General features: G+C 34.5%; 1 protein-coding gene across 1 annotated transcript in view; it reads right to left on the minus strand.

Moving 5' to 3' along the window:
• Positions 1 to 219: 219 nt before the first annotated feature.
• LOC149785089 (nose resistant to fluoxetine protein 6-like) overlaps positions 220 to 21,161 on the minus strand; it is a 42,729-nt gene continuing 21,787 nt past the window's right edge. Inside the window, exons 5-10 of the mRNA XM_089931274.1 lie at positions 16,933 to 17,177; positions 16,376 to 16,543; positions 14,234 to 14,330; positions 4,806 to 4,904; positions 738 to 903; positions 220 to 300 (exon numbers count right to left, since the gene is read on the minus strand). Coding sequence (XP_089787400.1) covers positions 220 to 300; positions 738 to 903; positions 4,806 to 4,904; positions 14,234 to 14,330; positions 16,376 to 16,543; positions 16,933 to 17,177 — 856 coding nt within the window. The remainder of the gene's footprint in view (positions 301 to 737; positions 904 to 4,805; positions 4,905 to 14,233; positions 14,331 to 16,375; positions 16,544 to 16,932; positions 17,178 to 21,161) is intronic.

The following is a 21,161-nucleotide window of genomic DNA, read 5'->3' on the forward strand; positions in this document are numbered from 1 at the left end:
GAGATAAAATGATAGCCTGCTTAACATTTGATTACAGGCAACTGTGAAACTCATCTATAAACTTTGATACAATTAACTCCAAGAAACCAAATCAATAACAGATGGAAGATTGGATGAATAGATTGATGGACAAACTTACTATGGGGCTTCAACAATTTCACTAAGCAAGGCCCTGTTTATACCCCTGGAAGGACTGAATAAGAAAACAAAAAGGACTTACTAGTAAAGAGGAATCAGCAACAAGGGGCTGACCACAAAGAACTGCATATCATTTGCCAGATACCAGGACCATGCCATACACTGTAAAGGACATTGTACATATCAAAAGATACATATTTGTATAATGTAACAAACTCGTTACTAAGGTAAGGCCAATTTGATTAATTTATATATGTATGAGTTTGCTTACTTTCTTGGGTCATTTGAATGTCTCATTCCAAATATAACAATTTAATTTTATATTTATGTACATACATACATACATGCATTTTTGCACGCATGCAAACATACACACATTCAAATACTGATAATTACAAAATTTACGAATAATAAATGCAAAAGAATTAACAAACACACAAATAAACAGTCAGATGGCCAAAGAATCTTGGAATTTAATATAGGCCCAAAGATTTAAGACATTTATCTGTAAAAAAAAATCTATACTAATAGTTATTGTAAAAACTTGTACAAACAACAAAAAGAAAATCATATCAATACACAGCAATTTAACAACTTACAGTTTCCATTGTTGGGAATAAGTTGTTGATGTAAAGTAGATTTTTCCACCAGTAATTTTGGCAGTGGTCCTTCTCTAACCCCTCTTGGGGCCATAAGGGGCCATTGCTCCAGTATTGGAACAGAACTACATAAACCATAAATATAAGCATGTATGGAGGGGTGAGTCTGAAATGATAAAATAAGCCAGAGTACAATTTGATTTACATAATATCACTGAATGTTTACAAATTTAAAAAATACAAAAAAAAAAAATGTTATGCAATTTGCTCATTTGATGTACTACTTTGTTGGTAATAATGTGAATATTTTGTTGGGTCTAATTTAGTTGTCTTGGTAAATTTTTAAAACTTTCTAATTACCAGTATTCAAATTGAGATGGCAACATGGACTAATGATATGAACTGCCGACTTCTGATCAGAAGACTAGGATCCACCCTAACCAATATATTTCTGCCATTGATAGCATCACTTACCATAATATACTCTTGCTTATCAGTCCAGTCAAACTGCAAGCAATACAGACCCTGATCAGCCACTGCATAATGTGCCAGTAGATCAGGGTCTATGATGTTTATTCTACCGATAAGTCCTGACAAACTGCATAGACCCAGATCTGCCGATGCATTATGGGATGGAAAATCTAGGTCTATGCAATTTGGAGTTGGACTCGACATATAAGCATGTACAAATGATATCTTTCTCAAGTTGCCCCAGTTGAAAAATGGCAATAGCAACAAAATGGGGCTGGCAGGAGGTAGGAGCTAACTTGCAACTGATTGGTATCCCATCTAGGTAGAAACATACACTTTCACTCACTTCACAGATAAAAACATAACTTCCATAATTATGAGCTACTAATAGGCTTGAGCTGACGTGTTTAATGGCCCATCAACACATGAAAGACCATGGCACATCACGACATGAAAGACCATTTAGTACTGAGACAATGCTATAAAGTGTCTTTCCAGAGAAACACTATGGCAACCAATCTAGGCTGGTTTAGGCACAATCTGAACCTTAGACCCACTGAAAGGAAGTCCAGTCATGCCAACCACTGAACCAACACAGTTCTCAGTAGGCTTTGTAAACCTCTGAACATTTGGTATTCAAGTAAATGCATATCATGTACAGATATTTTCAAGGGCTGAAAGAACCACTTGCAGAAAAATATGGGGAAAAAATTAGAACTGAATAAAAAACACTTTAAAAAAAAGAATCTTTTTATCATCCTTACTTTTAACTGGAACCACACAGCTATTTTTATGCAGAGATGCCATTAAACAGTAAATACAAACATAATTATTTTGGGAATGAGATGCCAATTTGTGTGCACTATTTGTTTCACTGTTTTTTCAGACCTAAGTAAAGAAGATTATGACATCATGAGTCTTATGTTATGTGTTTAGGCTCTAATAAACAGTAACAAAGAAAAAGTGAAAACAACAAGCTTTGAAAAATTCAACAAATAATTTATTTCCCTGGAAGAACATGGTAAAAGTATTGAAAAAAAAGAACTTACGATTTTAAGAATCAAATCCAAAAATAATCCAAGAATAATCCATGAATTAAATTTTAGAAGTCCTAGTAATGAAATGTTCTAATGAAATTTGAGTTTGAGTCCCAATGAAAATCCAAAATGGAAGGCGATGACGTATGCTATAGCTAGTATAGTGCTTTTGTGTCTACAGTTCTTTGTTGTTCCACAGACAATAATATTCCGGTGTTTTAATTCCGAATAAAATTTAAAGAAATGTCTGTGTCCAAGAATTCTGTATGAGCACTCAAATATTTCCAGGAAAAAGAATTAATCTTTTAGAATCCAAATAATCTGAATAAAAATTAAAATGTAACTCCAAACTGGTCACAACAAAATGAACACCTTGACATCACATGTTTTTAAGCCCAAACTGACTAAATTCTCTATAAACATTGGTATTAAACATGACTACTGCACAATTCTGGTAAAACCTGATTTTTGAAATAGAGGCTATTTACATCTAAAGTCATGTATTCTCAGTATGACCTTGACAAAAACCAATCATTTTACTCTAAGAATAAGATAAAAATAGAAAGTTGTTTACTTGACTCACTGGTTTCTGAATCAAAGTTGGGAACTAGGTCAGCTTTAGGTGTTTAGGACAAAACATTCACATCAAACAAACTTCTGGAAAATGTCAAATTCCAGTAAACAAAATTACATTACTCTAACATGCAATGAAATATGTAAAAACAAATTTAAAACTTCCCGACAGACAACTAAATTAAATCAAATATAAATTAAATCAAATATACATAACAATGAGTAATTAATGTACAGTTTATATACAATGCAACCAAAACAGCCTAATTTAGAAAAGACTATTGCATAAAATGTTTCACTACACATATAGACAAAATCTTCATTTCCTCTGTTAACAGTGGATATATTTTGTGGTGTGGTAAAAAAACAATGCACCATCTACATCCTCCTATTTACAAGTCCAATTCAGTTTTAATCATATTAAATCACTGAATGTATAAAATAAAATATCAGTGATTAAAGATAATGTTTGGCTTGGATGGCTTAATTGTCGCAATAAATTATTTTTTGACATTTTATAAACTATTTTACTCTATCTGCAGCACACCAGTATTTTAACATTGTTGAAACAGTAGGACACTTTGTAAGGAAATAAATGGTTGTGAGCCAAATGATTTCCATGCCTGAAAGAAAATGCATTTTCCATCTAAAATTACTCTACCTCACAAAAAGCTTTTTTTATTACTGCAAGTACAACTTAAATAGGAATGCATATTTTTCATTTGTAAAAATATAAATAATTTTAAAATATTTCACCAATAATATTCTATATTTTACACTAATGTATGCAAGACAAATTTCACCACTAATTTTTTATATTTTATAAAACTGTATATAAAGCAAATGTATATCATTTACAAGTATTGCAGTTTCCAAACTTACAAAAAATGTGGATGTATGTTGAGATGTTTATCTATATTCTTGTAATTGAATTATCTATTACAGATTCCTGCGTCTCTCCAATTATACATACCAGTATAATATATTTTAACTTATTTCTTGTTAATCTATGTAGCTATGACTACATTTTAAGAATAAAACATTACTTCATTCTACTGACATCAAACTGACACTTTATATGTCTATGGTAGTAAATGTGATCTTTGTAAAGGGATTCTGGGACATATCCAGGATTTGTCTACAGAAGTAAATGGGATCTTTGTAAAGGGACTCTGGGACATAGCCAGGATTTGTCTACAAAAGTAAATGTGATTGTTGTCAAGGGACTCTGGGACATATCCAGGATTTGTCTATGGAAGTAAATGTGATCATTGTCAAGGGACTCTGGGACATATCCAGAATTTGTCTATCATGGTAAATGTGATCATTGCAAAGGGATTCTGGGACATATCCAGGATTTGTCTACATTAGTAAATGTGATCTTTTAAAGGGATTCTTTGACATATCCAGGATTTGTCCACATTTGTGTGTGTGTGTGTGTGTGTGTGTGTGATTGTGTGTGTGCGATTAGGATTTTTAATGTAGCATTAAAAAAAATTCAGTCATATCGCTACGATGTCTGCAGTGTGGCAGTTTATAGTGATGTCTAGCACTGGGGCATCATGCTGCAGACATGTAGCATCATGTCCCACCCAGTCACATTATCCTGACACCAGGCCAACCAGTCCTAACACCAACCTCTTAATGCTGAGTGTCTAGCAAGGCAGATGTTAGTACCATTTCTGTAAGTCTTTGGTATGACTCGGCCTGGGATCGAACCCATGACCTCCAGCTTCCAAAGTGGATGCTCTAACCACTAAGCCACCGGAGCAGTTCCACATTTGTAAATGTGCTCTCTGACCAGCTGAGCAAAATATTATCCCTTCATGATAACAGTTAATATAATGCACAATTTTATTTGCCCCAATTTTAAAATTTTCATTTACAGCAAACAAATGGTTTTTTGATTCTGGTGTTCAGCACATAATTAGAGGATGGACACAGTGATGTCTCTGCTAACTCATCTGTTGATTTGTTTGTCACTTACCTCCATATTCTGTGGAAGTAGAAAAGGCCCCATTTGAATTTCCGCAATGATTGACATTTTTGCATTTCTTTCAGTGATAAGTAGGATAGCAGTAGGCCGCTGTAATACAAATAATACTGTAGACCATAATGTTTAATAATAATAATAATAATAATTTATTATTATTACTGCACTGAACACTATCCTCAAAAGACTAATCTTTGGCACACATGTGCTCCATGTGATGCAAAATAGTGCAGACTGTATATATAAAGATTGTAAACAATTTGGGATGCAAAAACTTTATTTGGAAAACAAGCTCATACATTGTGTGTTGGGGTTAAAATTTTTGTTTCCATTTTGACATTGGACAGTAACCATTTGGCAAATGGAAAATAATCTTTCATTATCTATCATTGTTGAACAAGAAAACTCAACCCTAGAGATCAGAATTTTGCATCCAGCATAAAGCAAAACCTTGTGTCTGATGTAAAATTCTGACCCTTGTATGACTTTTTCCTATCATACACTGATACAAATGAACAATTATATTAGTACCTAACAAGCCCATCCCCTTTTACACTGGTAACCATCCAAATTATATTGGTACTTAATAAACCCATCCCCTTTTACAAGGTAACCACCCTGATAATATTAGTACCTAATAAGTATATCCCCATTTACAAGGTAACCTCTCTAATTAGATTCAAAGAAGCCAATCCCCTTTTAGAAGGTAACCCAAATTATATTAGTACCTATTAGGCCATCCCCACAAAGCTGTCGTTGTTGTAGGGTTTAATGCCATTTTTCAGCACATGATAGGCTTTACATGGCAGCCAGTATTAATGGTGGAGGAAGAACCCGGGAAAATTCCAGAAAGAACCACTGATCCACGAGAAGCTACTGGCAAGCTTTCTCACATACCCACACTGGCCAAATCAGAGACTCGAACCCACGCAGACAGAGGTGAGATGGCAGTGATCCGTTAAGGTAAGCGCTTTAGACCACTCAGCCACACGGGGCCCACCCTTACAAAGTAATCTCCTTAATTATATAGGTACCTAATAAGCGTATCCCATTTTACAACATAACCTACCTTATTTATATCAGCACCTAATAAGCATATCCCATTTTACAAGGTAACCTACCTAATTATATCAGTACCTAATAAGCCCATTCCTGTGCTTATCAATGCAAACATGCTGTTTCCAAGGAATTATTTGTCAGTTACAATACAGTTTTATGATAATTCTATACAGCCATATTTGCATTAAAAATAACAATTTCTCATTTTTCTTCTATAAATAACAGATGCTATTAAGCTTCAATGGTCTCAGTTTATGACACTGGCGAAAGTCCAATACAGTTTTTTAATGTACTTTCTAAATAAGATCATCATATCTGTTAAACAAATGTGAATGCACAATTGCTTTATTAAACGATCTCTTTTTTGTCCCTTTATCATTCTCAGATATCTGGATATTCAATTATGCAATGTAGTGTCCCAGCTTTTGCATTTCATAGCCAGTTTTAAGAATTCTATCTTCTGATAAGTGCACTCTTTTGGTTATCATGTATTTATTGCATGCATATTCTTAATTACTGGTAATTAGCTCGAGTTATATCCATGTGAATTTTATGAGGGTTATTGGCAAAGTTATGTTTTTTTAATATGTCAATAAATTAAAAAGAAATCAAGAGAAAAGTAACATTCCATAAAATGATCTGCAGATCATGCTGGACATCTGATGATATATGCATAATGTAACACAGGTAAATGACACTGACCTACAATGTCTGGAGAAGAAACATTCTATTACTGTACAAAGAGCATACCGTAAAATAAAGGAGTTCCTAGGGTACTCTCAATATATAGTGGAAGATATTTCTATTATAGTTGGCATTAATTCATCCACTGTTTTTAATACATTAAATAATCATTTGAAACTCAGAAAGGTTTGTGCAAGACGGGACCTGAATTTGATGACAACTGATCCCAAACAAACCTGTGTTGAAACTGCCAAACAGCTACTTGCCAAATACAAAATGAGAGAAGAGAGGCATTTTAATGAGATTGTCAAAGGTGATGAAACATGGATTTACCTTTTTTTTTAGCCCAACTTGATAAAATAATAAAGTTTGGATGAGAAAACAAGTAGAGACCACAATTTGCACAACACAAAGGTCTAGAGATTTTTATGTGCACTGTTTTTCAATGCAGAAGACATGCTCATCCAGGTACCAGGGTCTGATTCTACTAGTCTCACTGGACATTGTGCAACACTACCAAATCATTCAGCAATGCATCAGTACCTGAGGTATCCCTCTACTCCATGACAACACATTAGCATCATGACAGACTTCCTGATGGGAAATAGCCTCCAAACAAAGCCACATCCTCCATACAGCCCTAATTTAGCTCCTGTGGTTTTGGCTGAATCTCTTTATCATAGATTCTGAGGAGCAGATGATCTGAAAACCACCATGCAGATGAAAGTGCAATCTTCTAGTGTACCAACAACATAGTGAATACAAAAAGGTATTTAATAACAAAGATAATCAGACAGAGATAATGTGTGGAGAGCACTCTGAAGGGATGCACTTTTCATTAATAATAAATAAAAAAAACTGATGTACAGCACACTAATATTCAGAACATTTTAAATATATGATGTTTAAGGCTATGATAATTTCTTGGCAGCTCAGCCTCAAAGTGTAAAAATCATGCCTATCATCTATAAGCTGTTTTGAAATTATACCTAAATTATCTTTATATGTACATGAACCTTAACTGATTCATTCCATGTCTGAGTTTTACATTTATTTCATAATTACTTAACCCAACAAAAATCCTTGAATACAAACAGCTTACTGACACATTTTGACTCAAAATAAATTAATCATAAATTGTGGCTTGCATTGACAAACTGGGGCATTTGTTTTGTTGCCAATATGACTTCTATCTATCTCTATAACTATCCTTTATATTCACAATCTGCTGTACAAATCAGGAAACTGTTCTAAACTGCCTATTTTCCACCTAATTTTAAGTATCCTTATCTTTCTCTCTCCCTTTACATGCACCAATCCATAAGCATGTATAGTTAAAATTTTCCTAACAGTCACCTGTACATAGTGGTCACTTGATCACAACAGCCATCCTTATTTCCCCTTGCCCAATTTCATATATAAATGTCCTGTGTGTAACAATCACATGCTTTCAACAGTCAGTGACTAGGTATTTCCTAACCAAAAGTGGTAACTCCTGGCCTTAAGGGGTCACTGGAGCATATTAATAGTGGCCACTCTAAATATGCAAATTAAATTTTTCTTTGATGAGCAAGGCACTGTTTAGATTAAAGACATATCATGTGAATTGATGTGCAAAAGTTTCATATCTCACATAATTCAGTCACAATGTTGATGAAACTCAAAGGTGTTAATATGTTGGGTTGGAAAACAAGATGTGTTTTATCCATACAGGAGAGGGTAATAGCAAGACGTTGCTAGATAGTGGAGCAAGTCCCGTGATGGCATTGATACTTTACTGGGTGAAAAGAACTTGCAAGAATTCAAGGTAAGACCATTTCTCTGTTTTAACAGTCCAGTATTAAACCCCATCTTGGAGAATGTTCAATGATAAAAAAAATTAAATAAGCTGCTGTGGTGCACAAATGAGATGTCAGCTTAGCACCATCTTCATTTAGGACATAGCACAAATCAGTAGAAGTGTTTTGGTGAAAACTCCATGTCATAATGATAATCCATTAAGCAGGAATAGTGACAACAATTTTTTTTTCTTCAAGATAGTCAATGTGAAATTCATTAAGGACCAAATGGATATCATAAGAAGGCTATAGGTGAAAATCCCATATTGATATAGTCACCCATTTGGGATGTGTAGAGATAACAATATTTTAAAGAAATGACATTTCCATTCTGGACAAGCAATAACAAGATTTTCAAGATGGGTGGTATGGAGACCATATTGGATGTCAGATTGTCGCCATTTTCATTTAAGATCAAGTAGACTTTATAAGGAGTCAGCCATTTGGTGAAAATGTCATGTCGTTATGACCACCCATTCAGGAGGAGTAGTGATAATAATATTTTTATGATGGCTGCTGTGGTGGCCATATTGGATGTCAGATATGCACCATTTTCATTTTAAGACCAATTCATAAGATTACTATTAGTGAAAACTCCACATCAATAGGATTTTATGTTCATACAGCATTGTGATAACATGAGTTTTTATATGGCTGCCATATCGGCCATGATGGGTATCAGATATGCACCATTTTCATTTAGGACCAACCTGACATCATAAGAAGTCTTTTACTGAAAACCCTATGTTGATATGACCATCTCTTAGGGAGGAGCTGCCATAATATGATTTTCAAAATGGCTGCTGCTGTGGCCATAGTGGACAATAGATGTGCCATTTTCATTTTGGATGAACTAGACAAAAGAAGTCTTTTAGTGAAAACCCAATGTAGATATGACCATCCATTCAGCAACAGTAGCAGTAACAAGGTTTTCATGATGACTGCGGGGCCCCGAATGGCCGAGTGGTCTAAAGCGCTCCACGTTATGGATCACTGCCAGCTCACCTCCGTCTGCGTGGGTTCGAGTCTCAGATTCAGCCAATGTGGGTATGTGAGAAAGCTTGCCAGTAGCTTCTCATGGGTCGGTGGTTCTTTCCAGGGGTTTTCCCCGGGTTCTTCCTCCACCATTAATACTGGCCGCCATGTATAGCCTATTGTGTGATGAAAAATGGCGTTAAACCCTACAGCAACAACATGATTTGATGACTGCCATGACAGCCATATTGGATATCCAAGCAGTACCATTTTCAATTAGGACCATGCTGAACATGGGATGAATGTGTGTGTAAAGTGTTATGGCAAGGAAGGGTAGTGATGACAAACTTGTGGCAACAGTAAGACTGATTACAGACAACGAACAAGCATACTATCCTATAAACTTCTCTGGTCTATGACCAATAGAGCAAAATAGAAGTCATGTAGGTGACAAAATGGGAGTCAAAGGAACTCAGATCAATCAGAATATGAAGCAAATATCACATACAATTTGACAATAACACTAATGTGAAGTGTAAGAGATCACAGTCCAATTCAAATGAGGCCATTTTTATCATCAGAGTAAAGGGTTGCACCAATTCATTTGCTGGATGGTAGGAAAAGTAGTTGTATTATCACTGCAGAACTGGAAGTCACCTTTTATGCCTTTGTTACAGGTATAATTCAATAGTACCTATTTGCTTGTGAATTAAAACAATCCCTGATGAAAAAAGTTTCAGCAGGGTCAGGAGCTGTTCAATACTTTAAACTTGTCTGTTATCGCAGGCAAAGTTTTGGTTCATGGGTCAAAAAGAACAGTTACATACAGCTTCTTTCGATCCTCTATTCACCACAGGTCTCTCAAACAAGTTTTCTTTTGTTCTTGGTGAGGTGATCAACTGGCTAATCCACATACCATTTTTGAAGTATGAACAGCTGTTTCCATTCCAAATTTATACAAGTGGACTCATCAAAGAGTCAGTCCTCTGTTTCAGAGTTACATGTAAGCCATAGCAATGAAATGCATAAAACAAAACAAAGATCAGTGATTATATTAAGTCTGTGATGAATTAATTTACTGCATGGATTCAAGTGAGCAGGATACAAAAGTCATTTTGTGTAGAATGTAAATTTGAGAGAGAACAACATACACATGTATATGATGACTTTGTTGAATAGTGCATAAAACCAAGCTTGATAATGCAATAATAATAATAATCTGTACATGGCATTTGTTCAAAAAACTAATTTTGAAAGGGGAACCTGTGTACAGAGGTCATCTGTGTACAAAGGCTACGTCTACATTTTCTGACTGGTGAACACTATTGACAGGTTTGACTGTCCTTTTTTATGTCTATTTCTAAGAAATATGTAAAGAGAAACTTGAACATAAAATGATGTACTTAAAATTTGCCACCCATCCTACCTTAATGCGGGTAACTACCTTAATGAGGGTAACTCTCCTCAAATCTTTGAAGACAAAGGCAATTATGAAAGCAGTACTCTAATGCTCTCAGTAATCAACTGCATGGCTTAAAAATACTTCCATTATTTATCTTGTTTATCATTATTATGAAAAATTAAAGACAATATACTCACAAAGTATGAATATGCCTAAGTATAAGGTAAATATAGTCTGGGTTAATTGTATGACAGTTATTATATACATTAAGACTTGTTCACTAAGTAACTAGCTTATCAGTAAAATGAATTTGTTAGGCAAAGTTTACTTTTGAAGAACCCTGTCTGTTTTCTTGGAAATGGGTCATATACAGTTGCTACAAACAGAAGATAAGGAAAGTACTCTTATGCTCTTCTGATGCAGCTGTCACCTTTTTAAGCATATTCTTAAATTTATATGAACAGAATTAAAGAGATGATCATATAAACTACAGAAACAACTTCTGATTGCCTTATTTTTATTATATTTTTTAATGTAGCAAAAAAGCGTAATTTATATGCAGTCTAGCAGAAAGTGTAATTTGGTAAAAAAAAGTTGTAGTTGTTGTAGGGTTTTAATGCCATTTTTCAGCACACGATAGGCTATACATGGCAGCCAGTATTAATGGTGGAGGAAGAACCCGGGAAAACCCCGGAAAGAACCACTGACCCTCGAGAAGCTACTGGCAAGCTTTCTCACATACCCACATTGGCCGAATCCGAGACTCGAACCTACGCAGACAGAGGTGAGATGGCAGTGATCCGTAACGGAGAGTGCTTTAGACCACTTGGCCACTCGGGGCCCCCTGGTGAAAAAAGAGTAATGATTACACCAAAAGTGTAATTGTTGGCATGTGTGTTATTATAAGGGTTTACTGTACAATTAAAAATTTGGTGGGAAATGCAACCCCCACTGAGAAAAACAGTGAATTGTTCTGAATACAGGAGGGATTTAATGAATAAATAAATACTGGGCATGAAAATACACCTCTCCTTCCATAACATGAACACAGAGGAGTGCAAAAACATGGACTGCACTATAAGAAAAGGCAGGTTTTACCAAGGAGCCTCTAAAAAATGAAAGGTGTGACATCACAGCTAGACATTAAGACCATAAAAGAGGGTGGTGTAATGGAATTGTTTAGTGGTCATGATTATGTTAGGAAAATTATTAATAAACAGCTTTTTTCATGAAATCGTTTGCTTTTCAGTATAAATTACCTTTATTTCAAGATAACCAAATTCTGAGAGATTGTGAATAATATAACTTCAAGAGGATTCAACACGTCACCTACATGTGTGCCTCTTTGAGTACCTTCCAAAATTATGTACTCTGTCTGCTTTTTACACAACAAAACAAGATTCCTTTTGTTCAAAAAGGAAAGACATTTGTTTTGTGAAACAACCACCAACATTGCAACTTGATTTTTGTTACAATTCTGTTTCATTAGTGAAATATTAATGCCACGTTTTAACTGCAACTAACAGTGAAACTTCTGCAAATCTCTGAGTGCCAATTCAGGAATTTTAAGTGCACTACAAACTGTGGAACTTACTTCTCCATAACAATCAATATCTATCGAACACAGCTTTGAATTTGCTTGCTTGCCTTGTTATCTTTGATCATCTTTGTGAATGACTATGATAATTTAAGGTAGTTTTATTATTACTTAAATAATAATATTTATACCACAATTCAATTGGTCAATTGAAATAGCTGACCTGACACACGAGTGCCAGCTCTTACATATGTAGGATTTGCTTGCCTTTTAACTTTTGTTTTATTCCATCACCTCATTTGATACTAAGACATAATTAGCAAGATTAGACCTGCTTTTAATTTAGTGTAATAATACAATAAACACATCTGCAAATCAGAGATCAAAACACATTCAGCAGTTAATTCTAACAGAAATGCCCTCAAACACTGCAGTGACGGTAGAATGACATGTTTTGTGTTTGAATACAACTGGGCATATTGCATTTATGATGACTACACTGAAACCAAATTAAACTATACAACTGAAACATACTTGACAAAACTTATTTCATTGCTATTTATTTCTTTAGGTATGCTTTTAACAGAGTAGTGAGAATTTATTTTTGGTAAAGAAAATGGAAGAAAAGACAGGACTTCTTATTCTGAGAATTTCATGATGCTGATTCATATTTCTGGACACTAACAGCCATTTTCAATGACCAATATCAGAGTTCTGTTCACCAATTTTGATTGCAATTTTCTTCACATTCAATAAATAAGGGTAATTTCTTTGGGTATTTTCTAAGTGGGTTTGTGAATTATCCAAGCACAAGTTATCAAGGGAGTGGTGAATGATGCATGATGTTTGCGTAGTTTTCTTTGCAATTTAAAAAAAAATCAATGCAAATTCTGTAATAATATATTCTTATGTCACTTGTTTAGGCTCGAATAAACAGTAACACAAGAAAGAGTGAAAACAACAAGCTTTGAAAAAAAATACAATAATTTATTTCCCTGGAAAAATTCTGTAAAAATGAAAAAAAACATGAACTTAAGGTTTTATAGAATCAAATCCAAAAATAATCAAAGAATACACCAACAATATAATTTTAGTAATCCTAATAATAAAATGTTCTACTGATTTCACATTTGAATCCAGATGAAGAATCCAAGATGGAAGACGATGGCGTATGCTGCAATCTGTAGTGTTGAAGTCTACAGTTCCTTGCAGAAACAAGAATTACCACTGTTTTTGTTCCACAATATTACATGAGCACATATTTTCTAGAAAAATAACATAATTAATCCTTTTGAATCCAAGTAATTTGAAATAACTCCAAACCAAGTAATCTGAAATAAATCCAAACAGCACAACATACAACTAACAGTTTAACAGCCCAGCTTAGACTGAGATTAATTCTCAAAAACATGGGTTATATGGACTTTCTAAAAGTAAACAAGCCATCACGTGATCATCTTCTGGAAGGGTATAGAAGCAAGTACTTGTTACAGATCAAGTTTACCCAGGTGACCCTGACGAAAACCAATCATTTTTACTCTAAGAAATAAAAAATAAGATTTTTTAAAAACATTTTAAAGTCAAACTCCCATCATGACCTTGGAAACAACCAATCATTTTAAAATAAAATAGAACTTGCTTACGAAGGTTGCTACAAATTCTGAAACAAGGTCAGGATTTAGATCAACACCTGGTGTTTATAAACTAACAGTCAAGGTCAAACTATTTTCTAAAAACAGTATCATATCTAGTGAATAAATTTACATTACAATATCATGTAATGAAAAATAAAAAATAAAAATTTAAAAATGACAATTAAACTGAAATAAATATATATTAAATCAGATATAATTAAATCAAATATACATAACAATATCCTAGAATAGATACTGCATTATAGCTTGGGGCAATGTATAAGCAGTCTTACCTGAGGATAAAGAAGGTGTCTACTGCAACAGGAGCATTGATAATTGCCTGCCAACTCCATCTGTTCAACATCGTTAGCAAAAATGGCAAAACGTTTTCTGAAATAAATACAGAATTCAGAAAACATTCACTTAAAGGTGTAAAGAAGAAACTACTATTGAAAATGCTGTGGAAAGCATTACTTTATATGAGCTCTCAAATTTTTAATATAAAACAACTGTACAACAGCCCATCGATGATACGACATAATACATGTTGCAAAATGTTGCCTAGCATTTGTTCAGGCAAAAGTATTCTATGTTTGCATGTGTTGTTTGCTATCAGCAGGCTAGATATCCACCAAGCCAAGCCTGGCTCTGCTGCCTCAACATGTCCTTGGAAAGACATATCCTATTTACTGTCCAAGATACAGCCAATAATGTTTTAGAAAAACTATTAAAACAACCAACCAATGAATTCATTGTGCCTGGAAATTCACAGCAATGAGGTTCATTTTAGCTACAAACTAATGTTTTATCTACAAACTGTTTCACAGTAACACTTTATAAAAAGCTATATATATAGAAACAACATAAACCGGATATAAACTTCACAAGCTAGACATGTGAAAATAAAGTGAAATAAAGTGTGGTAATAGCAAAATGGACATCATATTATGTCATTTTAGTTTAATTTTTGGACAAAGGTAGCTCATTTTAGAAAAAGAAATGCCCTATGATTCAATTTATGAAACATCTGAGTGCATTTATACACAAGATTTTGAAGGTCAAAAGTGGTTTCTGAAGGTGATATTTATAACCACTGGTGACAGTTAAAAAATATACTATGATGACAGGCAATATTTATCTCATGTATACAGGACTCCCTCATTATCATGCTGTCCAAAATGCTATATAGTATACTGCCTTTTTATGTTTCCACCTTCATTACCCTATTTCACAGAAGAGATATAAGTGCCACAGTGGGTTGATTCTGAATATTTGTAAACACATTACCCCTAAAAGATCATAACTCATTTACTAAACGTTCTTCCTGCCTCACTTGCCATATGTTTTTCAAGTAGGTATAATAATGGGAAAAAAATCCAATGATTCTAAATGACAAAGTCATAGACTGGTTTGTGGCTGTCTTGCTCTAACCGGTGTTAGCACTAAAACTGTACAAGGGCAAAGTCATTGGGAAATGATAATATGATAATACACTTATAATACAATCTCTTTTTCAGCGTGAAAAGCATTTTTCTTTTGAATAAACTCTGAAAATCAATTTCTTTTATTCAAGTTATAATTGCTCAAAGATATTTTGGCAAAATCAACAATGTTTTTAATTTATGGACTGTTCAAGAACAGAACCCCTTATGACTTAATTCCATGAGTTTTCCATGACCCCTCCCCCATGCAAACCTAAGCGAACCCTGGAAAAGGAACCCTGGAAAAGGCACAAGTGGGTACTGATTTTGTGAGATCTTGAAAACAAGCGTGCTTCCTATAACCAAGAGACCACTCTTTACTTCCACACCTGAAAGATAAATTTTTAGCACTTTTATTGCTAATGAATTCATGGTAGTGCTGAATTGGCATGGTAGTTGATGTATTCCATAAATATTATGATTGGGTAACATATATGATGTTGTTATGGGTTTAACACCATTTCTCAGCACACAACAGGCTATACATGGTGGCCAGCATAAATGGTGGAAAGAGAACCTAGGAAAACCCTGCAAGAACCACCAACACAGGACGCTACTGGCAAGCTTTCTCACATACATACACTGGCTGAGCCAGAGACTTGAACCCACACAGAGGTGACATGGCTTTGACTGGTAAAGGCGAGTGCTTTCTACCACTCGGCCAACTAACATATTTGACACAGAAAGCATAGTTAAATGCCAAAACAGATATGGACACAGTGGCATCATTGAGACACGTTATGAATCCTCCAATGACAACATTTTTACTAAATGACCAATGAAATTAATTGTTGTATACGGTATTGTTAAGTAATGTATAGGTAGCCAAGTGACAGCAATACGGATCATTGGTTAACAGTTACTACATCTTTCGGTGCTTCCATTTTCCACTAAATGAAAAAGACTTTACTTAGATAAGCATAATAAATGGTTACATAGTGTATATATATATACCAGTACTGAAAGCTCCAAAGGCATATACATGTCCAAGAACAACCCAACTAATGCTGAGGAAACGGATTCCATTTACAGCAGCCAGATTTCCCGATAACTGTTTAGTGCTCAACAGCTTTGAACTATTTGTGTAGACAGAGAAAGACACCAGGAGTCTTCCACACAACCCTGCAAAGACAAATAAAACAGGAGTTCATATTTTCTTTATCACAGCATGTCACTGTAAATATAAAAAAATTTGCAAGGTCAAATTTTGATCAGCATTTCTTGATTTACATGTGTCTTTATATTTTCAAGGAATCATACCATGAGAATGTGAAGGAAAATATTTGGGACTCTAAATACTGTCCAGTTTTTGCCAATGCCTGCTATGTTTATGTTGACTAAGATGGATATCAATGCATATTCTACAGTACACATCCTATCTTTCTGATCTTATTCCCATACTACTTCTCTCATTGAATGGAATCTTTATTTCCACCCCAAGCCCTTTGCTGGGAAACAGATTTTTGTTTGAATCTAAATAAACACCAAATATTAAAGAATAAAAACTGTACCTGGCTGATAAGGTTCTGTCTTCTGTTTCTTTAATCCCAGTAACGGTGTCTGCTCAGTTTGTTGATGAGAACTGGCATGAAAAAGAATGTTTGAAGAATCAAGGATCTGACCATCGTTGGCATGCTCATTTGCTAAAACCTCCTCAACAAGCATGTTGGAGCTAATCTTATGAAGCTGGTGAATGACGAAGACATCATACATCGTTCCTGCCACCATCAGAAGTAGAAACATTGAGCAGACACTCCTGAAAGTTTATTAATATTTTTATTAAAACCCAGCAGCAGGTATAATTTGTTATGTATTCACAGAGACATATAGGAAGGTCATGGGTTCAATCCCAGACCAAGTCATACCAAAGACTCAAAAAAATGGTACTAACAGCTGCCTTGCTTGGCGCTCAGCATTAAGAGGTTAGTGTGAGGACTGGTCGGCATGGTGTCAGGATAATGTGACTGGGTGGGACATCATGCTACATTTCTGCGGCATGATGCCCCAGTGCTAGACATTACTATAAACTGCGCCACTGCAGACACTGTAGCGATATGACTAAAAAATTGCTAAAGCTATGTTAAAATCCAAGTCACACACACACACACACAGACATATATAACATGTATCATATATGTCTCCAGCATTCACACTTGTATGCTATTTTTTTTCTCTCAAGAAAACATAATTTATGGGGGTTTTTTCAGCTGCCTGTATGAACCATTTTGCCACCAGTAAATGTTTAACAATCTACAAGGTAATTTGGCAAAGTGCAACCTTTCATAGCTGTTTTTCCCTATCAGCTGCTATCTCTCTTATCAATCCACTTTCTGGTTTTCCATTAAACATTACCTCTCATTTCCCACCTTGTCTTTTACATGGAAAATATTGTCTCATTGAATATGGAGACTTTGCAAAGTAATAAGTATAAAAGTTAAAAAATACTACATGGAGAATATGATTTGGTATTAATGTGGCCATTTGAAATTGTTATACACAAAAAAAGCTGACTTGAAATTCCAGTATTTTGGGACACCACCTGTAATTTGCACATACGACCATAATGTAAGAGCATGGATCAATTTTGTTACAAAATGTGATAACATCTATCAAGACCACCTGTTCCAACAGACAACTAATTTTAGCAGAAAGTGTGCTTTAGTCTATAGATTTAGAGAGGTAACAAGCTCAGCCAATCAGATGCAAGGTACTTTATTAATATGGGCACACCTCACTTATTATAGAACCTTTCTACAACCAAGCTTATTTACCAAGGCAGAGTAAATTCCAGAGTGGTAATACACTAAGCCAATCAAACAGATTATCACTGCATTAACATGCAGAGATGCAAAGATCTTGCTCATAATCAAACTCATCGAGCATCTTAATTATATATGATTATTTAACAAGTTAGGTCAAAACCTGATCAAAAATACAGCTACTAGAGTGTTCATCCGATCAAATGCAAGGTCACATCATTTATATGCAAAATTTCACCCTTATTCATACTCAACCAAGATCTTAATAACATTGAACTAGTTATCAAGCTTGAAAACAATCCTATAAACACCTTCTCTTGAATGGTAAAAAAACAATCAACCAATCAGGTGCATTATCACCTCATAAATATGGATAGGTCTCACTCATTGTCATGTATTAATCAACCAAGATCTTGATGATATAGGCCTATTTATAAAGTTTGATCAAAAATACTATAAACAATAGTCTCTATTGGGGTAAAAACAATAATCAGCCAATCAGATGCAATATCACATCATACATATACATAGGTCTCATTCAAAATAAAAATCACCATACATCCTAACAATATTAGCTGATTCAACAGTTTTATAAAAATTTCCTCAGAAATAATCTGTCTCAAGTGGTAAGAAGTGCAGCATTGTATGCAAGATCACCTCATTAGTGTAAGTACATCTTGCTCAGAATAAAACACATTATAAACAATAAAAACCCATTATAATACAATGATTGGGGTCCACAATACTATAAAATACAAATGATTAAGATGAAGTGCAATTGTGGGGGTGGGGTGGCAATGACCAAAACTGCTCCTGACAATTCGGGCAATAAAACTGTTCCAAAAGCTGTGTATAACAATTAGTAAGTTAACTGAGCAGGCACTGGTTGTCAAAATTTTTCCCTTATATAAGTAGGTAAATTAACTGATTTATAATTTTGGGAGAGAAACATTTTTAGACCACTGTGTTGTTCAGTGCTTGGCTGTGCATGCCAGATGACTGACCAAACATCTGTTTGCTACAGTTTAACTGGATTTAAGCAACAACTGTACACAAATGCATTAAAGACAAACTCAAAAAAGACATAATGACTTTAATGTTGATGGTTCAATAATTAGAATGGCAATCATCAACTATTTAAGGAGCTTATGTCTTTCAAAACTAAGCAAGAAGCAATGATATATTTTTTGTGAAAACAACACATCTAGCCAAATTACCAAACCATACGCTTGTTTATTTTGGCACTAAAACCTGTAACCCCTCAAAAAATTGGTAACATTTCAGAAGCCATACTACAACCATGCTATATCCAAAACCTGTGTCACAACGAATATTTTCTTTATGAGTGTGGGTTTAATATTAGGATCATTATTAATAGAAGCAAACATATTAATCTTGGTCTGAGTCAAGGACATTGTGTTTACTATGTACTTTATTATAAATTTAGTATCAGATCTTCTAATTATAAATAAGATTTTTTTCTATAAATGAACTTTTGCCACTGATCCAAGTTATTCTTTTATGTCTTAGTTTTTCTCTCTTGTTTAGTGGAAAAATTAATTGTTCCTATGATGACATCTGGGCAGAAATCATAGTGAATCATAGTGAATCCAAACAAGGAAACCTTGGATTATATACTGTGATTCAACAAAAGACTGTTGGCACATCAATACAATTCAGACCATTGGTACATTCATACACTGGAGACTACCAGCCACTACTGGCAACTTTGAAATTTTTAGGAATAACACTAAAGATTATTCAAAACTTTATTCATTGGGAAATGTGTTAGTAATTCTTGGATTATTTGGGATTTCATTTGCAATAACTTGAGTTGAGTTTTTATATTTTCACTATAAATTCAGGAGAAATAAATTATTTGTCAAATTTTGCAATGCTTGTTGCTTCTCACTCTTTTCTATTACTTTAAGACCACAGAGTCATAATACTGCACAAGCCTACGGATCTGGGACTGGTGAGCCAAAGGTTGAGAGTTTGACATTCCACCTTGTTGCAAATAGACCTACCACTGATTTATTCCATACGGCACATATTGAGCGAAAACTGAGGAAAGAAGAGACCATTCCATTTTCAGAGATACTGCCATGATTTTATCTTAAGGGGGAGATCCTCACCTTGTCAAAAAAATAAGGGGGGGGAGTAGAACAAAAATGAGGGAGAGGTGGAAAAGTCCCATGTTCAATATTTACATAACATTTCCATATCCATCTCTCTTTCTTCTTGCTCCACTCTGTTAGAGCCCCAACTGAAATCAAAATCTGTAAAAAAAATACTGCATCTAGATGTTTCTGAGTTTAATCTGTTCCTTACATGTGTATGAATATTGTTCTGTGCTCAGAACCACCTTTTACAGTCTGCTGTCTGAATGGACATATACATAGCTAGATTAGCCAGCTGGAACAAGTTTAAAAACTGTTCTTTATGGTTGTTATGTACAATTTTCCACAGTTCACAGGTAGTCTTTGGATACTTTTGCTCCACAATAACATTTTTCAATAACATAAGTTCTGCCAAAGTTTCATTTTCTTGAATCAGTGCTTTATTGACTACTCTGCCAAATTTACTGTCTGTTCCATGATGCTGTGTAAGGATTTTAAGTCCATTAATGTCAAAGTCTGCTTGTTCAGACAGAGGTATTTTGATTCTTATTTATTAATCTTAATCCTTATAGGGCTATATGGTTTTGGAGCAAAAGATCTCACAGGGCTAAACTGTTTGAGAAAAGAGATGAAAATCCACCCTGCTTTTAAATTGTCTGTTTTAACTGGACTTCTCATTTTGTCTTTTCTACAATTAATTTCAAAATATTGCTGAAAAAGAAGGGGGAGGGGGGCAGATGAAAGGCATGGCATGTTTTTTTTTGTGTCCAGCAAGCATATATATTGGACTCATATTTAACACCATTCAGGGATTTAAAATCACTTACTAGTATCTCCATTAAAGGAGAGTAACAAGGGATA

This window comes from Sinohyriopsis cumingii, chromosome 13 (assembly GCF_028554795.1).
Source record: "Sinohyriopsis cumingii isolate HCF-2022 chromosome 13, ASM2855479v2, whole genome shotgun sequence".
Taxonomy (NCBI): domain Eukaryota; kingdom Metazoa; phylum Mollusca; class Bivalvia; order Unionida; family Unionidae; genus Sinohyriopsis; species Sinohyriopsis cumingii.